Below are 23,495 nucleotides of genomic sequence, written 5' to 3'. Positions count from 1 at the left end.
CAGAATATAGTTGTTGCAAAAATGAATGAACAATATCAACATAACAACAGCGCTAACTCTGACAATAGCACCTTGTATTTGCATTGTCCGTTTGGGCTGGCAACCCATTTTAATATATAAGATGTTTTGGATACTAAGACACAAATCAGTGTGAATAGCAACATACTGTTATATGCAGGGAGAAAAATACCCCCCAAGGCAAAATAAACAAGCTAAGAGCTTGGACTTTGGCTAGGAGGACTTTGGCTAGGAAGGCAGCCTGAAATTAGGAATTTCCTTCAAGTTCTTCTCTTGGATCCCAATTTATATAAGGACAAATCTATGTCGGTCCTGTAAGCTAGGCAAGTTATGGCAGAAGGATTAAGGGGGTCTGCATGAAAGAATGCAGAGCAGGGTGCTGAGGAAGGCTTGTGGAGGAGCAGGTCCCTGGGTGGAAGGCAGAGCCCATTGAGAGCTGTTATGCTTGCACGCTCGGAGATGCTGCAAGAGAGTGTGTGCCTTTCGCGGGAGCAGCTCATGAGTCTGCCAGTGCCTCCGTGCAGTGCCCCAGATGCTGAGGACCACCCAGAGTGGGGATCTCCACTGGTCTTGCTTCTGGCTGAGACTTGGCTGCACATCTGGGCCAGAAATGTTTCTCAGGTAGACAGCTACAGCAGTTAGGACAGGGCTGCCCTACCTGGTCGACGGGAGGTGCACCCCCCCCCCCACCTCCCACAAACGTGTTCTCCAAATGATCAGAAGCTCTCCTCCCTCCTGGGATGGCTGGCACTAGGGCTTCCTCCACAGCAGCTCTCATCTGGCAAGGGAAAGCTCCAGTCAACCTGAGCCCTTCCTCAGTCTTCCATCTGCATATGAAAGATTTGAGCAGAAAATTTCAGGGTCGATCCCACCTCTCAAATCTGGAGAAGCACAGGTCTCTGAGTAAGGACGAGCAAAGGCACCCAAATCACGTACACGTGAAAAGATTCAGAGGCTCAGAAGGGACCTAAATGAGGAACCAAAGCAAATATCCTCAAATGAAAGTACTGTAGGAAATCAGAGAAAACTTTAGAGTAGTGGTTTTCAAACATGACCCATGAGTGGACTGAAAATCAATTTAGTGGGTTGAGAACAGCTTTTTTTTTTTTTAAAAAAGAAAAGGAATAGAGTTTATCAAAATGCATCAGGTTCTTGGAAAAATCATTTTAAAATAATGTTTATTGAAGATTAGTTGATTTATAATGTGTTAATTTCTGCTATACAGCAGTGTGACTCAGTTATTATTCTTTTTCATATTATTTTCCATTCTGGTTTATCACAGGATATAGTTCCCTGTGCTATATAGTAGGACCTTGCTGTTTATCCATCCTATATATAATAGTTTACATCTGCTAATCCCAACCTCCCAATCCATCCCTCCCCCACCCCCTCCTCCTTGGCAACCACAAGTCTGTTCTCTATGTCTGTGAGTCTGTTTCTTTTTCGTAGATATGTTCGTTTGTGTTGTATTTTAGATTCCACACATAAGTGGTATCATATTTGTCTTTTTCCTTCTGACCTACTTTGCTTAGTATGATAATCTCTAGGTCCATCCATGTTACTGCAAATGGCACTATTTCATTCTTTTTAATGGCTGAGTAACATTCCATTGCATATATGTACACACCTTCTCATCCATTCATCTGTCGATGGACATTTAGGTTGTTTCCATGACCTGGCTATAGTAAATAGTGCTGCAGTGAACATTGCGGTGCATGTATCTTTTCGAATTATACTTTTGTCTGGGTATGTGTCCAGGAGTGGGATGGCTGGGTCATATGCCAACTCTATTTTTAGTTTTCTGAGGAACCTCCATACTGTTCTCCATAATGGCTGCACCAATTTAAGAAAAATCATTTTTATATCATCTTTGTCATGTTTTCACCTTATTATACCATAGTAAGTGTGTTGTTTCATAAACCTTTTGTTTTGACTCTTTGTATTTATTTATATATTTATAACTATTTATATACGTAGACATCTAATGTGTTTATGTGGTACATACTGTGATGTAAAATGTAAATTCTTACTGTAGGTGAATATTTACAAAGTTTCAAGAACAGTACTGTAGAAAGAACATTGGGTGGGATTTGGAAAGGCAGAGATGTGTTAGGAGAGCATTTTCAGCCCCAAGTATTCTTGATCTTCTCTTTCAACAAGATGGTCTTATCCCCGTCATCCAAGGCAGGGATTCCAGACCTAAGTCAGCTATGAGGTGATCTTTCGCTTTTCCTATCCTCACCTGTCCTTAAATCGATTAGAGGGGTTTAAGCAAGGGAAAGAATTAGAAAAAGTGGGAGGCACTCTGGGCTCATGTGCCTTCCGTCTTCTCATCCTCCAAGGGTGTTCAGAGTCAATTCCAGCCACACTGCAGTGGTCCGAGCACCTGGGGCAGCTGCTGACGGAGGGAGGAGACCCATGGCCTTGACTAAGCAATGTCTGGGCACACACTTCCCCTGCACTGAGCTCTTTGTCAAAAGCAAACAGTAGGGCTTCCCTGGTGGTGCAGTGGTTGAGAGTCCGCCTGCCGATGCAGGGGACACAGGTTCGTGCCCCGGTCCGGGAAGATCCCACATGCCGCAGAGCGGCTGGGCCAGTGAGCCATGGCCGCTGAGCCTGTGCGTCCGGAGCCTGTGCTCCACAATGGGAGAGGCCACAACAGTGAGAGGCCCGCATCCCACAAAAAAAAAAAAAAAAAAAGCAAACATTATAAGTGTGTGTGTGTGTGTGCGTGCGTGTTGTGTGTTGAAAGAAATAGAAAATAATATTGAAAGAGATGATACATACCTCTTACCAAAACCGAAATCCCAAACAATCGTACACACACACACACACATACACACGTGTGTGTGCACACACACAATGGCAGCAGTTGGACCACAAAGTCCAACAGTTCTTTTAGGCCAAAGACTCTATGATGATTTGTAGCTGTTATTTTGTTTTTCTTTGAATCTCCTCTCAGTTCGCCTTAGAGATCATTGGGTATCAGTTTAATGCCCCTGCAGTTCCTTCCCCAGGACGGGATTTTTGTTGTTTATCCAGGAGTACGTCTTGAGCATCTTTCTCAAGGCAGGTCTTTTAGCAAGTAGGTCATATTTTCAGTTGGTCGGTTTTAAATTTTCTTTTTTTGTCTTGATCTTTTCTCTTTTCTAGATTGTAATTAAGTGATGTATACATATTTATTACCAATGGATGATATTGCCACTTTGCCCACAGAAGGGCACCTGGGACAGCCCTAGGTCTGGATAAGGGTGTGGTTTTAATTCGAAGAAGTGTTATCTAAAAATGGGATCTGAAGAGTGATGAAAATTTAGTGTCACCTAGGGTTATAGAGAGCAGGTGAGGCATCGGGAAGTGCCTGTGCCTCGGCCGGCAGGTTAGAGAAAGCCAGGGCTGCTCAGGAGGCTAAGAGCTTAGTTGTGCAGTGGACGGAGTTCAGGAAAGGAGCAGAGCGAGAGCTGAAGAGGGTGGTCGGGGCAGACCCTGCTGATGGAAGAGCAGATATTTGGGCCACAAAAGGAGGCTAACTCTAAGTTAAATCTCAATCATCGACGGTTCTCAACAGGATTTTGAAATAAATGATAAAAATAATTTTGAAAGAGATAATATATAATGTCCTCCAAACAACCATTTGCTCTGAACTGAGAGGTTGGAATCAGGACGAAGTGAGAGGATTCCCAGCACCTGTAGGGAGAGGCATCAGGTACGGTGTCTTTCTTGGAATGGATGAAGAGGAAACAGCTACGCTCAAACATCACTTTCAAAAATTCTTTATGGAGCCATCCATAATATAAAAATAGAACGTGAAACCTCTAATTCATTAAGGACAAGAAGGAGTGAATGGCTTGCCTGGAAATCAAGAAAAGGAGGCAGTAAGAAGCTACATAGGGCTTCCCTGGTGGCGCAGTGGTTGAGAGTCCGCCTGCCGATGCAGGGGACACGGGCTCGTGCCCCGGTCCGGGAGGATCCCACATGCCGCGGAGCGGCTGGGCCCGTGAGCCATGGCCGCTGGGCCTGCGCGTCCGGAGCCTGTGCTCCGCAACGGGAGAGGCCACAACAGCGAGAGGCCCGCGTACCGCAAAAAAAAAAAAAAAAAAAGAAGCTACATAAAGAGAGCAAAACAAAGCATATCAGAAGGAAGACGTCTCAATTAAGATATGATATAAGGTTGTATATTAAATGTGTATAAGATATACAAAATATAGTATAAGATATAAGGTTGTATATTAAAATAAGAAGTCTCCCAGATACAGCTTAAAAAAGGGAAATTAAAAAACCCAAAGAAACAAACTCTCCCTCCCACTCCTATTATATCCCACTTGTAAGGGACACGTTTAAAACTAAATCACGTGAAGTTAAAAATAGTGATGGGCAAGAACCAGGCAAATGCAGATTAAAAGAAAGTGGGGTAGCAATGTTAATTCTGTCAGACAAAATAAAAACTGAGGCAACTGTTAAATAGATCAAGAAGTACTTTTTACAAAATGATAAAAACACACAATGGAGGTATGAAAATCGGAGAACTTTATGCACCTAAGAAAGGCATTGAAATATGTAAAATAAAAATTTTTTGAAATATATTACAAATATGGCACCAGATTTCAATGCACATGACTCTAAGCTTTTTCAGATTAATTAGACAAAAATATAAATAGTTGATGACTTATAAGATTGAATATATACACATATTTTAATATCACATTTGAGTATATACATATTTGAAACTCCAAACAGAGGAAAATCATTCTTTTCAAATGTGCACTGAACATTTAAAACATTTAGTTACATCACATACTGGCTTACAAAATAAACCTCAATAAATTCCAACAAATAAAAAGTGTCCAGGGCACATCCTGTGGCCATGATGCAATTAAATTGGAATTTTCTAGTAAAAAAATTACAAGAACAACAAGGTTAAATCTTGGAAATTTAACCAAAAGAAATTAACAATAGCAATAGCAGTCTTCTAAAAAACTGAGTTTAAATTGGAAATCAAAGCTGCAATTACAGGCCATTTCTAAAATAACAACAATTAGAGCATCATGTTTCAAAATTCATGGGTTGTGGCCAAAGGGGTATTCAGAAGAAAATTTCTAGCTTTTTATAATAATGGTGATTATGACAATGGTGGCTATAATAACTGGCCAACAAACTGTGCTAAGGGATTTACATCCAGTATTTCAATTTATTATCTATCACAAAGTTGCTGTGAGGCGGCTCCTACAATCATCCCCATTTTGCAGATAACAAAACTTGAGTCACAGAAAAGTTAAGTAGATTTTCAAGTTCGGACACCTATTGGACTGGGATTTAAACTAAGACCTACTTGGGATCCATGCCAGACCAGGTAATCACTGCATGATATGCTGTTATTTCTAAAATAGAAAGAATGGATTTGGGGGAACTAAATATTAAACTCTAGAAGATGGAGAAAAGAATAAAACAAATATCAGAAAAACAGGAAGAAAAAAGGAATAAAACTTAAGCCGAAATAAATACGTTGGAAAGCAAACTGAAAAGAGTAGATGTTTTTACTAATTCTAAGAATGAGTCCTTTGAGAGGACCAATAGAATAGCTCTCTTCAATCAGGTAAATCAAAGCAGAGAGGAAGGAGGACCGGAGGACCAACTGAAATGTACAACACTGGCCATGAGAGACAAAGCGTATGTATAGAATAGTTTCAGAGAAAAAAATTTAAATTGTGAATATGTAATGGACAGCTCTATACTAATAAATTTGAAAATCTTGATGAAAGGGTCATTTTGTGAACAAGGTAAGTGATCAAAATTGACAGAGGAAAAGATTTTTGAAAAATTGAATAGACCAATAACCAAGGAAACAATGGAAAGTTTCAAAAGTGGTGCCAGGACCAAAAGATTTTATGGAAAACTATTTCAAACTTTTACTGGATATATTTTAAATTAGTAAACTATTTCAGACCCGGGCCCTCGGCAGTGAAAACGCAGAGTCCTAACTGCTGGACCTCCAGGGAATTCCCCCAATTCCTTTTATAATAACCTAAGACAGCCCAAAGTGGGGTGATAGGCCATTTCTTTTTGTGAGCGTGGATACAGAGATCCTAAACTAGATGTTAGCAAACTAAACTCAGTTCTCTATGAAAAGAATTGCACACTAAGATCCGATAGGATCAAAATACTGGGGGCTCGGTCTTAATAATGCCAGTAATATGTTTCTTCACACTGAGAACTCAAAAGAACGATACACATCATGGCCAAGGAGCTGAAAAAGCATTTAATAAGCAACACCGTTCTTGGAGAAAATACTTCCCAAATTAAAACTCGTAGAATATTTCCTTAATATAATAAAAAATAATTTTATCTCAATATAGCCATCAATATTCTACTTAACTAGAGAATTTCCATTAATATCTAGAAAAAGACATGGAACTCCTCTATTGTAGCCATTATTTACTAAAATTCTGGAAACTTTAGTCAGTAGACTTAGAAAATAAAATGAAATAAGTGGTATAAATATTTTAAAATGAAGCGAGCTTATTAATATGCAGAGATCCCATGATTGGAAATGCAAGAGAAACTATTGAATAGTTTCTAGGTAAGAGAGATCTGTAAGGTTGCTGGTTATGAAATAAATATGCGAAAGCCATAACTTACATATAAGCAATAACCAATTAGAAAAAATACTTTACAAATGGTCCATTCAAAATAAAAACAAAAGTGCTGACAAATAAATGTTACTAGAGATATTTAAAGCGTATATGAAGAAGAATATAAAAGTGGATTGAAGGTCTGAAAAGAAAAGCTGAACAAATATAAAAACAAAACAACAATTAAAAAAATGGTCCTGGATGGGAAGACTTTCTCCCCAAATTCATCTGTAAATATGAGGCAATCTCAATAAAAATTTCAACCAGATATTTTCAAATCCGAGAAAATTATTATAAAGTTAATCAGAACTACTAGTTAACAAAAATTAGCCATACATTTCAATTTTATTCTTTGGAACAGAAACCTTTATTTTTCTGGTTATAATTGTGATACATGATTGTTGTCCAAAGAAATCAGGAATAGGAAATTATTAAGTAGAAAGGAAAAGCTCCTTGTAAATTCCATCTCCCAACATCTTCCTTCACCTTCCAGAAAAAATTATTAACAGTTGGGTTTTTATTCATACGAGTACACTTTTATAACCCAAACTAGTCGGTACGTCTACTTTATGGTGTTTCTTACAATATACTGTGGACCTCTTTCCATTGCCGTATATTTTATTCTTGATATTGGTCACATAATGTTCCATTGTGTGAATGTTCCATGATATGTTTAATAAAATCTCTCATTGATGTACATTTAGATTGTTCCTACTATTTTACTTTTTTCTTTTTCTTTTTTAGTCCATCTGTGTGTCAGGCTCTCAGCTGAGTCCTTTTCAGAGCTACCTGCTTTCGTTCCCACAGTGGTTAGCATTGTCATTGCCAATTTATGGGCGATCAGCAAGTCATAAGAGAGTTCAACACTTGGCTTGAAGTTGCACAGGTAAGGGGCAGACCTGGCATACAAACTAAGGCCACCTCCAGAGTCTAAGCCCTTGGCCAGGACATTTGTGTACCTGCTTGTCACTCCTCCCAATTACAAGCATCCTTGGGGGAGCTCTGGGCAGCTGACTGCTTATTTCATGGTAACAACATTTGTTTTACCTTTTTTTGCAAACATTTTATTTATAGGTAGATAACATATGGTAGTTTTTTAAATTGAAGTAGAGTTGATTTCCAATGCTGTGCCAATCTGTGCTGTACAGCACAGTGACTCAGTTATACACATACATTCTTTTTTATATTCTTTTCCATTATGGTTTATCCCAGTAGATTGAATATAGTTCCGTGTGCTGTAAATTAGGACCTTGCTGTTCATTCATTCTAAATGTAATAGTTTACATCTAGCAACCACGAACTCCCAGTCCATCCGTTTCCCTCACCCCCCAACGCTGACAACCACAAGTCTGTTCTCTATGTCTGTGAGTCTGTTTCTGTTTTGTAGATAGGTTCATTTGTGCCATATTTTAGATTCCACATATAAGTGATATCATATGATATGTGTCTTTCTCTTTCTGACTTACTTCACTTAGTATGATAATCTCTAGTTGCATCCATGTTGCTGCAAATGGCATTATTTCATTCTTTTTTATGGCTGAATAGTATTCCATTGTATATACGTACCACATCTTCTTTATCCATTCATCTGTTGATGGACATTTAGGTTGTTTCCATGTTTTGGCTATTGTGAACAGTGCTGCTATGAACATAGGGGTGCATGGATCTTTTTGAATTATAGTTTTGTCCTGGTATATTCCCAGGAGTGGGATTGCTGGATCATATGGTAATTCTATTTTTAGTTTTCTGATGTACCGCCATAGTATTTTCCATAGTGGCTGCACCAACTTACATTCCCACCAACAGTGTAGGAGGGTAACCTTTTCTCCACACCCTCTTCAGCATTTGTTATTTGTAGACTTTTTTTAAATTTTTAATTAATTTATTTATTTTTGCTGTGTTGGGTCTTCGTTTCTGTGCGAGGGCTTTCTCCAGTTGTGGCGAGCGGGGGCCACCCTTCATCGCGGTGCATGGGCCTCTCACTATCGCGACCTCTCTAGTTGCGGAGCACAGGCTCCAGACGCGCAGGCTCAGTAGTTGTGGCTCATGGGCCTAGTTGCTCCACGGCATGTGGGATCCTCCCAGACCAGGGCTCAAACCCGTGTCCCCTGCATTAGCAGGCAGATTCTCAACCACTGCGCCACCAGGGAGGCCCTATTTGTAGACTTTTTAATGATGGCCATTCTCACCAGTGTGAAGTGGTACCTCATTGTAGTTTCAATTTGCATTTCTCTAATAATTAGCGATGTTGAGCATCTTTTCATGTGCCTGTTGGCCATCTGTAGGCAACAACATTTATTGAGTGTCTCCTATATGTGAAGCCCTCTTCCGAGCACTGGGATTTAATGAAGAATCCGTCTTAGCCAGTCCCTCCAGAACAGTGGTGGGTGGATGTGCCTTTCTTGAATTTGTCTAGGTTCTTTTTGAGGTTAATTCTATTTTCGGCCTTTTCCATCTTGGAGGGAATGCATGCTGAGGGGGCATAGTGCTGTCCATCTTCATCCTTTGTCTCAGAGGCCTGGGTGTTTGGGGGGCATCCTGGTGATCTGACTTGTGCCTGCACGCTGATGGATTTGATCACCTTTCAGGATGCTGAAAGTGCAGAGGCCCCTGTGAGGGCCTCCTCTTAGCATCTTACACATGCCTTTAGGATTTTCCCGAGGAGCAGATTCCAGAATGTCTTTCCAATGGCTCTGACTTGTCATCTACTCTCAGGTGCAACCCACTACGACTCCTTATCACTCTGATGTCAGTCGGTTACCTGGAATCCTTCCTTCTGTGGTACTAGAGGGGATGTTTTCCCTGGTGTTTCGTCATAGTTCTGCAGAGAAGTAGACCAATAGGAGGTAGATAGATACATGGATGGATAGATAGACCACAGATAGATGTAAGGAAGGAGATTTATTATGAGGGATTGGCTCATGTGCATACGTAGACTGAGAAGTCCTAAGATCTGCTCTCTGCAAGTTGGGGGCCCAGGAAAGTGGGTGGTGTGGTCCAGTCCAAACCCAAAGGCCTGAGAACAAGGGGAGCCAGTGGTGTAAGTCCTGGTCCGAGTCCGAAGGCCCAAGAACTTGGACCACTGATATCCAAGAGCAGGAAAAGATGGCTGTCCCAGTTCCAGCAGAGAGAGTGATTTTTCTCTTCCTGCATCTTCTTCTTCTTCTAGTCAGACCCTTAAAAGATTGGATGATGCCCACCCACTTGGATGGGGGCAGATCTTCTTTACTCAGTCTACCGGTTCAAATGTTAATCTCTCCTGGAGAACCCTGATAGACACAGCCAGTAATACTGAAAACCCTTAGCCCAGTGGAGTTGACATATAAACTTAACCATCACGCCTGGGATCATTTCACCTTATATTGGTGTGGGAAAGGTCAACTGAAGGCAAAGGAACTTTTGAGATGTTCATCCACCATTCCTCCCTTCCTCCTTTCCTTCCTTCCTTCCTTCCTTCCTTCACTGGACATGCAAATGCCCCTACTCTGTGCTAAGCCCTGTCAAAGGTCTGCAGACATAAAAATAGTGAGATATGGTCAATGCAGAGGAAGAAAGACCAAGGGTATAAGACTAACTTCAACACCACCTTCTCACTTTACCAGTTGGGAAAGAGGCTATGAGGTGCTGTGTCATTTGTCTTGTCCTGTGACCAATGTATACAGACATACACACCATCAGTCCCAGCGGCGTGTCCCACAGAATCCTATTAAAGATACTCTTTTAGAAAGAAAAGGAGCCATGAATTTCCTCCCTTCATTTCTTATCTCTGAGTCACTCTTTAGCTGAAGACAAAAATTATCCCCTGGGCAAGAGTGACCAAACTTTAAAAATTGCCTTTGATATAGAACACTGTTGGAGAATTCAGAAATTTGAAACATATTTTATCAACTAGTTCCCCTTTCTCCATATGGCTATTTACCGTCTCAGAGTTCTCCAGTCAAGTGAGTATATTCTAACCAGATGGAAGTACCTTTCCTCCGGTGGGTTAGCTTTGCCCAAAAGATAACAGGCACATAACAGTTTTTCTCAACAAGTGCTTTCCGAGGGAACAAAGGAAAACGAAGGAAGGAAAGAAGAAAAGAAAGGAGAGAAGGAAGGACTTCACTGATCCTTCTCCTGCGCCCCCAGTCTGGAAGTTTTTCAAGCCCCTTGAAAGGAAGAACCATCCGTTTCTTTGCACTTCGTCTTTATGCTTTTGGCTCTGCATTTTCTATACAGATGACAGCTAAGCCAAGCTGGGTCTAAACATACATTGGGAACTGTGATGGCGAATTGGTTCGTATCCCTTCTGGCCACACAATCTCCTCATATGTGTGGCGGGGAGACCCCTTCTGGCCTGAGCATTCTGTGGAAACTCTAACTAAAGAGAATGCTATCATGGTTTAGGGGGGAAAGCCCCTCCCAAGGAGCTGGTTCCTGGGTGAAGTGGATCCTTTGGATTTTTCTGCTGGGAAGGGGAAGCAGCTGGTCCTTTTAGCTTAGCCATGTTGGAAACCTCAGCTGTGTATCCCTGGGAAGTCTCTGGAAGAGACCCACAAGACAGTCTCATGGAGGACCCACGGGGGGCAGAACACATCTGACAAGAGTTTGGCAAATGTTCTTGAAGTCCAGGGTAAAATCAGAGAGAGCTCATTAGCTTTGACCTGTTGAAGATGGCTGGAATCAGGGAATGGCACGGGCTTGCCCCCCACTTGCTCTGCTGACATTTGGTTCCATTAGGGACCAAGAGCTGGTTCCAATGTCCTGAGAGCAATTACCAAAGCTAAGCTGAACACAGTGCTGTGTTTTCAATTATTGTCTCTCTCTCTCTCTCTCTCTCTCCTCTTTCTTTCTCTCTCTCTATGCCAGGCCTAGAGGCAACACAGTCTCCCACAGAAGTCCAATCCTGGCTTCTCCTCTACAATCCTTTTGCGATCATCCTCTTTCTTTTTTACATTTTCCATAATAACAAGGCTCATTTTGAAAACCCTCTTTGCTCTGGACCGAAGGGTTAACCCCTCATCCCCTGTGCCTTGCCCATCCCGCGGCTTCTGCCATCCCACACGACAGCCAAGGCCACAGAAGTTGCGGTTCTCTCTGGAACAGCTTATTTTAAGAAACTGACAGCTCTCATCAGACACTCGTGCAATGGTCCCCTGAGATTAGCCCAGTTTCCACCAAGGAATATTATCCCTCTGCTCTCCTAAATCCTACATGCAGCCAACTTTTCCACCACTGAGTGAAGCGCACAGCCTTGTACCTGGTCCAGAAAGCCCCCAAATGTCTGTGCCCTGGAAAATGGCCAGTGAGTGAGCTCGCCTTTGCTGGGACAGCTATTGTGGGTTAGTAGAGGACATGGGGGAGAAAGGGAATTGGGTTTACAGTCTAAGAATCCATGCAGACGGTAGCAATGCTTGGTGAAAAAAGAAGGCAATAGGCCTTTATACCAGAGCCAGGAACTGAAGGGGAAAAGAATTGGGCCTTCACTGGGGGTGACTGGCACCTCTCCTAGGCTTGGGATGGGATAAAAGACAGTTTCAAAAAGCCCCTTGGCCCTTGAATGTCACTGTTTTCTGTAACTTATGCCAGTGGCATCAGAGAGAAGAACAACTGTGCCAGCAGGATTTTTTTTTTTTAACATCTTTATTGGAGTATAATGGCTTTACAATGGTGTGTTAGTTTCTGCTTTATAACAAAGTGAATCAGTTATACATATACATATATCCCCACATCTCCTCCCTCTTGCGTCTCCCTCCCTCCCACCCTCCCTATCCCACCCCTCTAGGTGGTCACAAAGCACCGAGCTGATCTCCCTGTGCCATGAGGCTGCTTCCTACTAGCTATCTATTTTACGTTTGCTAGTGTATATATGTCCATGCCACTCTCTCACTTTGTCACAGTTTACTCTTCCCCCTCCCCATATCCTCAAGTCCATTCTCTAGTAGGTCTGTGTCTTTATTCCCGTCTTACCCCTAGGTTCTTCATGACCTTTTTTTTTTCTTCCTTAGATTCCATATATATGTGTTAGCATGCGGTATTTGTTTTTCTCTTTCTGACTTACTTCACTCTGTATGACAGACTCTAGGTCCATCCACCTCACTACAAATAATTCAATTTCGTTTCTTTTTATGGCTGAGTAATATTCCATTGTATATATGTGCCACATCTTCTTTATCCATTCATCCGGCGATGGACACTTAGGTTGCTTCCATGTCCTGGCTATTGTAAATAGAGCTGCAATGAACATTTTGATACACGACCCTTTTTGAATTATGGTTTTCTCAGGGTATATGCCCAGTAGTGGGATTGCTGGGTCATATGGTAGTTCTATTTGTAGTTTTTTAAGGAACCTCCATACTGTTTTCCGTAGTGGCTGTATCAATTTACATTCCCACCAACAGTGCAAGAGGGCTCCCTTTTCTCCACACCCTCTCCAGAATTTATTGTTTCTAGATTTTATGATGATGGCCATTCTGACTGGTGTGAGATGATATCTCATTGTAGTTTTGATTTGCATTTCTCTAATGATTAATGAAGTTGAGCATTTTTTTCATGTGTTTGTTGGCAGTCTGTATATCTTCTTTGGAGAAATATCTATTTAGGTCTTCTGTCCATTTTTGGATTGGGTTGTTTGTTTTTTTGTTATTAGCTGCATGAGCTGCTTGTATATTTTGGAGATTAATTCTTTGTCAGTTTCTTCATTTGCAAATATTTTCTCCCATTCTGAGGGTTGTCTTTTGGTCTTGTTTATGGTTTCCTTTGCTGTGCAAAAGCTTTTAAGTTTCATTAGGTCCCATTTGTTTATTTTTGTTTTTATTTCCATTTCTCTAGAAGGTGGGTCAAAAAGGATCTTGCTGTGATTTATGTCATAGAGTGTTCTGCCTACGTTTTCCTCTAAGAGTTTGATAGTTTCTGCCTTACATTTAGATCTTTAATCCATTTTGAGCTTATTTTTGTGTATGGTGTTAGGGAGTGTTCTAATCTCATACTTTTACATGTATCTGTCCAGTTTTCCCAGAACCACTTATTGAAGAGGCTGTCTTTTCTCCACTGTATATTCTTGCCTCCTTTATCAAAGATAAGGTGACCATATGTGCGTGGGTTTATCTCTGGGGTTTCGATCCTGTTCCATTGATCTATCTTTCTGTTTTTGTGCCAGTACCATACTGTCTTGATTACTGTAGCTTTGTAGTATAGTCTGAAGTCAGAGAGCCTGATTCCTCCAGCTCCATTTTTCGTTCTCAAGATGGCTTTGGCTATTCGGGGTCTTTTGTGTTTCCATACAAATTGTGAAATTTTTTGTTCTAGTTCTGTGAAAAATGCCAGTGGTAGTTTGATAGGGATTGCATTGAATCTGTAGATTGTTTTGGGTAGTAGAGTCATTTTCACAATGTTGATTTTTCCAATCCAAGAACATGGTATATCTCTCCATCAATTTGTATCATCTTTAATTTCTTTCATCAGTGTCTTATAATTTTCTGCATATAGGTCTTTTGTCTCCTTAGGCAGATTTATTCCTAGATATTTTATTCTTTTTGTTGCAATGGTAAATGGGAGTGTTTTCTTAATTTCATTTTCAGATTTTTCATCATTAGTGTATAGGAATGCCAGAGATTTCTGCGCATTAATTTTGTATCCTGCCGGTAGGATTTTTTAAGCAAAAAAGAAGTTTTATTCGTTTGTCTAAGTGAATAGTGTGGCTTCAGGCATGGCTGAATCTAGGTGTTCATATGGCATTGTCTAGGCTCGTCCTTCTCACTCTTTCTCTCTGTCCTCCTTCCTTTCTCTCTTTTTCTTCCCCTGTGGGTTCTGTACCTTCTGTGTTGGCTTCACTCTCAGGCAGCCCTGTCCATGTGGTGGCATCGGCAATTCTGGATTTATATCCCCTCTGTATAGCACCAGCAAAAGTCCAGAAGGATTTTAAACTTTGATTGTCTTTCAATATTTCAAATACCTAATGGACCAGTGCTGGCTGTGAACAACACACGCACACACACACACTTCCTTCTCCATGAGGCCTAGGTGAACTATGGGGAATCCTCATGAAGCTGAACGAAATGCAAAGAAGGTTGGATATATTAATCCCTATAGTGGTGCTGGTGTTGAGAGTTACAAATTCTGGGATGTTGCATTGGCAGCATGCAAAGGATCGCCGGTGCTGGGGAATGGTGGCAGGAAGGAGAAATTTACAATTTGGATTTGAAAGATGACATCCGGAAGTAAAGGCTAGTGATGAGAAGAAGGAAAAAAATTTTAAAAAGAACTACGGTAAAAGCTTGAATTCTCTGTATTCTTCAGCCAATAGATCTGAGCATTGATATTTAGGTGAATGAATCCTCTAGAAATGAAGCAGGTTTCGAGCAAGCAGACCATGCCCTCTGGACTTGGGTTCATGACTTCGGTAAAATGCAGAACTGATTTAAAAAAAAAAAAGAGTTTCAGTGGTTTTCGGGGAAGGAAGCAGACTCTGTGGGCTGTGGCTCAAAGAGGAGGTGAGCCTGAGAGCAGAAAGTACAAGTGTAAAACGTTTGTTCAAGAAGATAGGGAGGACAGAAGAATGGTCCATTGTCAACATTGTGCCTGTTGATAACAGCATTGGGCTGTACACTTAAAAATCTGTTAAGATGGTAGATCTCATGTTAAGTGTTCTTATCATAATAAAGAAAAAGGAAAAAAAATAGGAAGGGGATAAAAGAGAGGCAGGTAACAAGAGGAAGATAGGGATTCAACACATAGTTTTTAAAAGACAGACGATTTGAGTATGTTTACATGCTGATGATAAAACCCAGAACAGAGGGAGAGAATGAGGTGAAAGAAAGATGCTAATAAATGGCGGTGTGGAGCCATAGTAAAGATGCAGCCTCCAGAGTCAGACTGCTGTTTGAATTCCTGCTTTCACCGTGTTCTAGCTGTGTGATCTTGGGGAAGTGGCCTAACCTCTCTGTGCCTCAGTTATCTTTCTTTGTAAAATGAGGATATTGATGGAACCTACAGTAGATTTTGTGAGAACTAAATGGTAAAGCAATTAGAACAGTACATCATAAGCACTAAATAAGTGTTAGCAATTATCATTTTTATTGTTGTTATGTCTAAAGAACTGAGTGGTATCCCGAGAACGGATGGGTGGGTTGACCTCAATAGGAGGGCAAACGTTTCACTACGAAGGGTATGGACAGGTATGTATGGATGGCAAATGGATTTGTATATTCGATGGTGGAAATTTGGGAGGGATTGCTATCTGAAAACTTCTGTGTTTCTATGAAGCAGAAGGTGACATTACCTGTTTATGATGAGGAGAGAGGTAAATCTAGTTTTGAAGACAGTGAAGTCTTGAAATAGTCATTATTGAGAATGCATGATCAACCTAACCATGGAAACACAGTACAGTTGTTGGCCAGAATGTTTCATGAAACCAATCTGCTCAGGAGTGGGCATGTCCCCTGCAGGGCTCAGAAACCTGCAAGCAGCCATGGAACTTAGTGGAGGATTGCATTCATCTGTGCTTGGGGTTTTGCTATTACAGTAAGTCCCCTACAAACAAATGAGTTCCGTTCCGAGAACGCGGTCGTAAGTCCAATTTGTTCTTTAAGTCCAACAAAGTTAGCCTAGGTACCCAACTAACACAATCACCTATATAGTACTGTACTGGAATAGGTTTATCATACTTTTCCCACAAATAATACATAAAAAACAAACAAAAACAAAAATAAAGAAAACAGTTTTAATCTTACAGTACAGTACCCTGAAAAGTACAGTAGTACCAGCGACATCACCACTGCTTTTACACTTGCTTCCGGACATCCTGGGCTTGAGATAAAAATACTGTACTATATACAGTACTGTACAGTAAAGTACACAAAAGCACAACCACTTGTAGAGGATGCACGCACGTGACAGTGTATGCCAGACACGTGAACTCACTTATGTGATTGGACAGGCGAACACAGGTTCGCATCTTTGAAAGTTTGCAACTTGAAGGTTTGTATGTAGGGGACTTAGGGTGTTCGAGATGGAAGGACACAGAGTACAGGACTTTGGGATATTGGCCAGAGGGTGCTTGATGAAATGGACCAACATTGAGTTAATTTATACTAAAGCAACAAGAAGAGTGCCTGATGTATAGAGTAGGCTCTCAAAGAGTTATCCATTCATTCATTTTAATTCATTGCTATTGGCTGCTATAGATGATTGGTGGAGAAATTGATAAAATTCAAAGGCTAATACAGAAAGCCATAAAATGGTGCAACTGGGTATTGAGAAACACTGTCTTCTTTTAAAAGAAGTTCTCTTTGGGGGGATTATGTAATGTGAAAGGGCTCCTACTTGATGAAATGCTGGAAGGCCTCTGCTTTTTCTTATTCAATACTAGTTGTGCACGAACAGCAGTACCCGTGGGCCAAGAGCATCCCACATTTGTTATTCTGGCAACAGGCTTGTTTTGTGGCTTGGGCCTGAGTCAGAACTGCTTTGGATGCAGCATCAGGGCCCCTTTCACCACCTGCCTCACGGAGACTGAATCCGGGGCAGGCCCCTCAAGGTGAAGCGGAGCTGAGCTGGGCTGGGCTGAAAGTGATGCCGTTGACCTGATGGGTGAAGCCAGTCTTTGATCCATCAGCCTGTGAGAGTTTGATCCCATGGCAATAGGTGACAGAGCCGGAGACCCTCGGCCTGGCTGTGATACCGGCCAGGTGTGACCTTGGTCCCAGGAAAGGGCACACAGGTTTGCCAGACACCTGTTGTGTGCTAAGCCCTTTGGCACGAACTGTCCCTGATTCACCTTGTTTTACACTCAAAACAACACTGATGGGTCAGCGTTTGGTGAGACTCCCAACCCTTCTAGTTTGTAGGCTCTTCATCTGAGAATGCAGCGCATAGACGTCAGCGGTCTTCAGCCTGGGCTCTGTGAATTCTCAGGTTGCTGTGGAGAAGATACAGACGTTACCAGGGTTAGCAAGAAGGGACTGGCGGGGGCAGCTCAGTCTTCCCCTTTGCCCTGATCTGCTCCAGAGTCTGGAGTTCCCTGTAGGCTTTTTTTTTTTGCGGTATGTGGGCCTCTCACTGTTGTGGCCTCTCCCGTTGTGGAGCACAGGCTCCAGACGCGCAGGCTCAGCGGCCATGGCTCACGGGCCCAGCCGCTCTGCGGCATGTGGGATCTTCCTGGACCGGGGCACGAACCCGTGTCCCCTGCATCGGCAGGCGGACTCTCAACCACTGCGCCACCAGGGAAGCCCTCCCTGTACGCTTTTGACTGAAGAACGGCTTTTACATTTAAAAATCTCGCAGAGCACAGGTCTCTGTGATCTCTAAAATTCTTCCCGGGATCTGATCACTGCCTCTCCTGCAAATGCTCTTTGTGGCTTTGCATTTGAGCCTCCTTCTCTGTGCCTTGGTGTCCCTGCGTGCAGAAGGAGGGTTTGGATAAGAGAAGCTCTGGCCTCCGGGATCCTGGGAGTGGAGGGCGCGGTAAAAACACTTGGGCTCACTGAACCCCGTGTGGCCGGCACCCTGGAAGGGCCAGTGATACTGAAGGATGATCTCTCCATCTGTCCTGTCTCACGGGCACCGCACCCGGCACTCACAGCTCAGTTTCAGGACTCAGGTCTCTCTCCACTTGTCCACATCAAGTCACATTGCCTCTTCCCATTTTCTCTTTCCTCCAGGGACCCATGAAGTGGTGGCTAAACCTGGTTTGGTCGCCACCCGTCCACCGAGGGCCAGAGATCAGGAAAGGAAGAAGGGCAGCTTTACTTCCTCCCTCAGGATGGAGCCACACAGCCATTCTGGAAAGAGCAGAAAATCCACAAAATTCTGGTCCATCTCCCGGTCCCTGATCCTGTGTAATGCCAAGACCAGCGACGATGGCTCAAGCCCCGATGAGAGATATCCTGATCCTTTTGAGATTTCCCTGGGCCACGGCAAGGAGGGACTTTTCCTCTCATCTGTGCAGCTGGCAGACACGTCAGAGGCCGGGCCCGACAGCGTTCCTGATCTCACGCTGTCCTCCGAGGCCACTCCACTGCAGGCAGCTGGGAGTGATGGAGGCCAGAACTGTAGGAGGATGCTCTTCATGAAGGTACGCCCAGGATTTGTGGGGCTGGAGGAGCCTGCAGCTGCCTTCCGGTGCTGTGAATGAAAGTCTTCGCGTTTTTTTATTCCAAAGTCAGGAAGGCACAGAGTTCTCATTCTGAACGAGAGCAGGGAAGAAGTTGAGGCAGGGCCCACTGGAATGATGACAAGGAGCACGGCAGTGAATCAGGCTCAGTTGACCTTCCTGCTTGAGACATTCTTTGAGATACGGTGTCAGCCCCAGGTAAACTGAGCCTGGGTCCCTGCTGGAAAATGCCAGGTGCAATACACTGGGAAGGGCTCATCTCCAGACAGACAGTATCCAGCACATCACAGGCAGCTCAGATCGAATCCAGTAGAGAACCTGATAGAAGCTGACTTATAAGGCCCGGACTGAGAAGGAGCTGGAAGGTCGAGCAGGGCAAGGAGTATAGCCTGAGTGAGTTTGCACTTGAATGCTGACCGAGAACGTTCCCCAGGTGCCCCGTGCCAGTTCCAACACAGGTGTGAGTGAGGGCTGGCAGGCAGAGCCATCAAGGAAAGGGGAGAGGGAAAACTAAGTAGGGTTTGGAGACTTGCCAAGATACAGAATGTTTTCTCTTCTGTTAGACAGTATTTCAATTTTTGTTATTACAGCAAGGTGGAAATTGCAGGGTACTGTGAGATAGAGGCGATTAAAGGATTTCACTCTCGAATTAGTCTCTATAAGTCCTATGCCCTCAGCCTTCCATCAAAGGCAGGATTTCTCAAGGGTCCAAACAGCCCTGAACCTTGGAGCCAGTGCGGCTCGCTCAGGGATGGGCCAGCCCCGAGGGGCTTCTCCCACACCTTACTGCCAAGACCTGCGGGGCACAGTCACGTGACTGTCAACAGCAAATAGGGAAGGTGTTCCGGTACCTTTGGAGGAGACGCCGTGCTCTTGCATCTTTCCTTGAGGAAGAAAATCATTGCTTAACACATGAATAGTAAACACCATCATGTAACATTATATAACAGGTTAGCAGGTCCGGCCCAATAATCTCCACACACAAGCAGCTACCTCAAGAGACCCACCCAGCCTAGGGTGCTCCATCACCCACAAGGTGGCTTCTGTTGATGGGAGCTGAGCTCACCCGATAGGGTAGAAGGAGGGAACAGCAGCTCAGTGGGTTTGGGGGAGCCTGGCCAGGCTCCTGGGTTGCCACCAATGATATGACCAGTATACTATCCACCAACTGAGAGTCAAGTTTATTAATGACAATACCAATTTATCCAGGTCAGAGTTCACATAAATGAAATTTAAAAATCATTTGGAGATTCCAGCGGACTCCAGAACGAACTTTTCACTTGCTTCTATTTAACTGAACAAGCATTTCCTGAGCACCTGTTACGTGCCAGGCACAATAGGGATCCAGCCCCTGCCTTCAAGGAACTTGTCTCAAGTGGAGGAACAGAGAATACACTCCAACGGGGCTGTTGGAGGCTCAAAAGGAGGCGGCATATCTCTAGGGGTGGGTATCAGTACATTTAGTCCATGTTTACAGAGTACCGACCGGTGTCAGGCACTGTTCTAGGGAGTAAACCAGACTCAGTCTCTGCCCTTGGGCAGCTTTTCTTCTCGTGGGGGGATACAGGTGTTAACAACTCAGCATATGCTATAATATTAAAGAGTGAAGGGCTCTGAAGAAATATTAAGCAGGATAAAGGGATAGAGAGCAATGAGGAGGGGTCACTGCCCTTTTTGAAAAGGTGATCACGAAGGCTCCTCCAAAGAAGTGACATTTGAGCCATGACCTGAACGAATGAAGCAGAGAAGGGAGTCATATGAACATCAGGGGGGAAGAGCGTTCCGGGCGGAGGGAACAGCATGTGCGAAGACAGGAAGAGAAGAATGTGCTTGTGGAATGCTGGAGGAGAATAGGGTGCACGGGCGGTTCAGGGAAGGGGAGAGCAGGGGAGGATGGAGTCGGGGTGGTAGCCAGGCACCATACGTGGAGTTTTACTCTCAGAAGGATGGGGAAGCCTTGGAAGACGGAGCAGGGGAGTGACCCGATCCTTTTCAGGAGCACTCTGGCTGCTGAGCAGAGAATGGAGCGTAGGGAGGCCGGTTAGCGGAGCTACGACAATAACCGAGGCCGGAAGTGACGTGGCTGGACTGAAAGGGTCATGGGGAAGGCACTGAGGATGCTCAGGGTAGGCATTTATTTTCAAGACAAAGCCAACGGGATTTGTCGATGGAAGGATGGAGGGGGGCGAGAGGCAGCAAGTTCAACTGCAAGTTCTGACCTGACCTACCCCGGGGAAAGGAGGTGGCCTGTTCTAATATGGGAAATACTCAGGGCTGCAAAAATGATCGGGAAAAGGTGAGATGTTGCCAGAAGGACGCAGGATCTGACAAAGCAGGGGTGGGTGGAAGAGAATCCTAGGTGGAAGGAGCTGTGTGAGCAAAGATGAGGGCAGGAGGCACCGAGTGCTTATGCGTGGGCCACCGTGAACAGGAGAGTGTGTCTCGAGCTGCGTTTTGGGCGCCTGTCCAGTGACAGGAGGCTGGAGACCCGGGGAAGCTAGATGAACAGGCATAGGACAGGAAACTGGCAAGGGGTCAACGATAAACTCCACCTTTTCGTCTCTCTGTGATTCACATGTGCACCATAATTTGGTTTAAAAAATGTTTTCACAGCTCTATCTCACTGTCTCCTTCCTGGGAGGAAGGAAGTCACAGCGGCATTTGTATTTCCGAGGGCGAGGGTGGGCCGTATGGCACAGGGGCTGGCGGCGTGGGCTCATTAGTCTGACTGCTTGGCCTTGAGTCCAGCTTTCCCAGTTGTGTGATCCTGGACAATTCACTTTAACTTTTTATTTTATATTGGAGTATAGTCGATTAACAGTGCTGTGATATTGATAGTTTCAGGTGTACAGCAAAGTGATTCAGTTATACGTATACATGTGTCTATTCTTTTTCAAATTCTTTTCCCATTTAAGTTGTCATGTAATATTGAGCAGAGTTCCCTGTGCTATACAGTAGGTCCTTGTTGGTCACTTTACCTTTTTGTGTGCCCATTTTCTCATCTATGAAATGGAGAATGTTAATAATGATATATGAGTTTTCTTAGGATAAAGCTATAAGTATTTACATAAGAAAATCCACAGTGCAGTGCACATAGGAATTGCTTAATAAATACTATTATTATTATTTCTGTTTTAGGATAGGGATGCTGACTGTCACTGAGTAATTAAGTAATTAATGAATTCAATAGCATATATTAAATGTGCCAGGCCGTGGGCAAGACTTGTAGTTTTGCAATGCTCATAGGCTAATGAGGAAGACAGGGATGAAACAGATGATTCCTGTTTCGGGGTGCGGCTACAGATCTGTAAGGGAAATCGTGGGGGTGCTGAGGAGGAATGTGCTGTTCTATTTGGGGAAGGGCAACCCGGAGGGGGTGAAAGCAGGATCTCCAAGTAGACAAGTCCAGATCCTAGCAGTACGAACAGGCAGAGGGACAGGAAGAAGTCTCAGAGGCTGGAAAGTGGTTTGTTTGCTGAGATGGGGGGAGGAGAGATGTGCATTTGCGTCAAGTTCGAGGCAGGGATGAACTGGGAAGGCAGACAGGGGTATTGGCCAGCTCTGAACCCAAGACTGTTTTTTTCTTTTTAAGGAGCACAGGTGATCTTTCACTATCCATGAATGAGTTCTGAGCAAGTAAATGTTTCAGTTGTCTGAGCAGGTCCTGTATCAACAGTGCCAGGGCAGAAAGGCAAAGGTGACAGCTTGTCCCAATTTCCTTTTCTGGAGGAGCCTCTGTGTACTCAGTAACACCCCCCTCCCTGTCCCTTCTCGCAGGGACACTCTAGCCCCCGCCTGGCTCCTGCCCTGCACCCAGGCATGACTCAGTTGGCCCAGATGGACTGCTCAGCTTCCAGCAATGCCATGGTTACACTGATTTCAAAACAACATCTGGAAAGAGGCCCTGTGACATCAGCCTCTTCTCTAGAAACGCCTAATACGAAAATTAAAAAAGAGGAAGTTAGATAAACAGCCAACTGAAAAAAAAAGCCTTATTGGATGTGTTGTCCTTGGCACAATTAGGACTAAGTAAATCATCACCCAGGGATGTGTCAAAGCTGGGCAGGGGTGTGCGGAATCTGGAGTAAGCACTGGGATCTGTGCTGTGCATTGAGGGACTGGCAGGGTCCTTTTTCAGGAGGAGCTTCCAGACCCCTGGGGAAGGATGTTCAAAGCCAGACTCCCCAACCTAATAAACAAAAACGCAATGTATCAGACCTAGACTTTTCAAAGGAGGGAATGCACAGACGCCTTGGCTACTCCGGACCCACTGTCTTTTTCCAAATGGCAAGGGTATTTTTTTTTTTTTTACATCTTTATTGGAGTATAATTGCTTTACAATGGTGTGTTAGTTTCTGCTTTATAACGAAGTGAATCAGTTATACATATACATATGTTCCCATATCTCTTCCCTCTTGCGTCTCCCTCCCTCCCACCCTCCCTATCCACCCCTCCAGGCGGTCACAAAGCACCGAGCTGATCTCCCTGTGCTATGCAGCTGCTTCCCACTAGCTATCTACCTTACGTTTGGTAGTGTATATATGTCCATGCCTCTCTCTCGCTTTGTCACAGCTTACCCTTCCCCTCCCCATATCCTCAAGTCCATTCTCTAGTAGGTCTGTGTCTTTATTCCTGTCTTACCCCTAGGTTCTTCATGACCTTTTTTTTTCTTAAATTCCACATATATGTGTTAGCATACGGTATTTGTCTTTCTCTTTCTGACTTACTTCACTCTGTATGACGGACTCTAGGTCTATCCA

At 43.6% G+C, this 23,495-nt stretch overlaps 1 protein-coding gene across 6 annotated transcripts in view; it reads left to right on the top strand.

Moving 5' to 3' along the window:
* IL16 (interleukin 16) overlaps positions 1-23,495 on the top strand; it is a 116,489-nt gene that overhangs the window by 14,856 nt on the left and 78,138 nt on the right. For all 6 annotated transcript variants that reach the window (XM_073801458.1, XM_033852222.2, XM_073801459.1 and 3 more), the window contains exon 2: positions 18,284-18,696. In XM_073801458.1, the coding sequence (XP_073657559.1) occupies positions 18,284-18,696 (413 nt within the window). The remainder of the gene's footprint in view (positions 1-18,283; positions 18,697-23,495) is intronic.

This window comes from Tursiops truncatus, chromosome 2, assembly GCF_011762595.2.
Source record: "Tursiops truncatus isolate mTurTru1 chromosome 2, mTurTru1.mat.Y, whole genome shotgun sequence".
Taxonomy (NCBI): domain Eukaryota; kingdom Metazoa; phylum Chordata; class Mammalia; order Artiodactyla; family Delphinidae; genus Tursiops; species Tursiops truncatus.
This window is presented reverse-complemented; position numbering and strand designations above follow the sequence as displayed.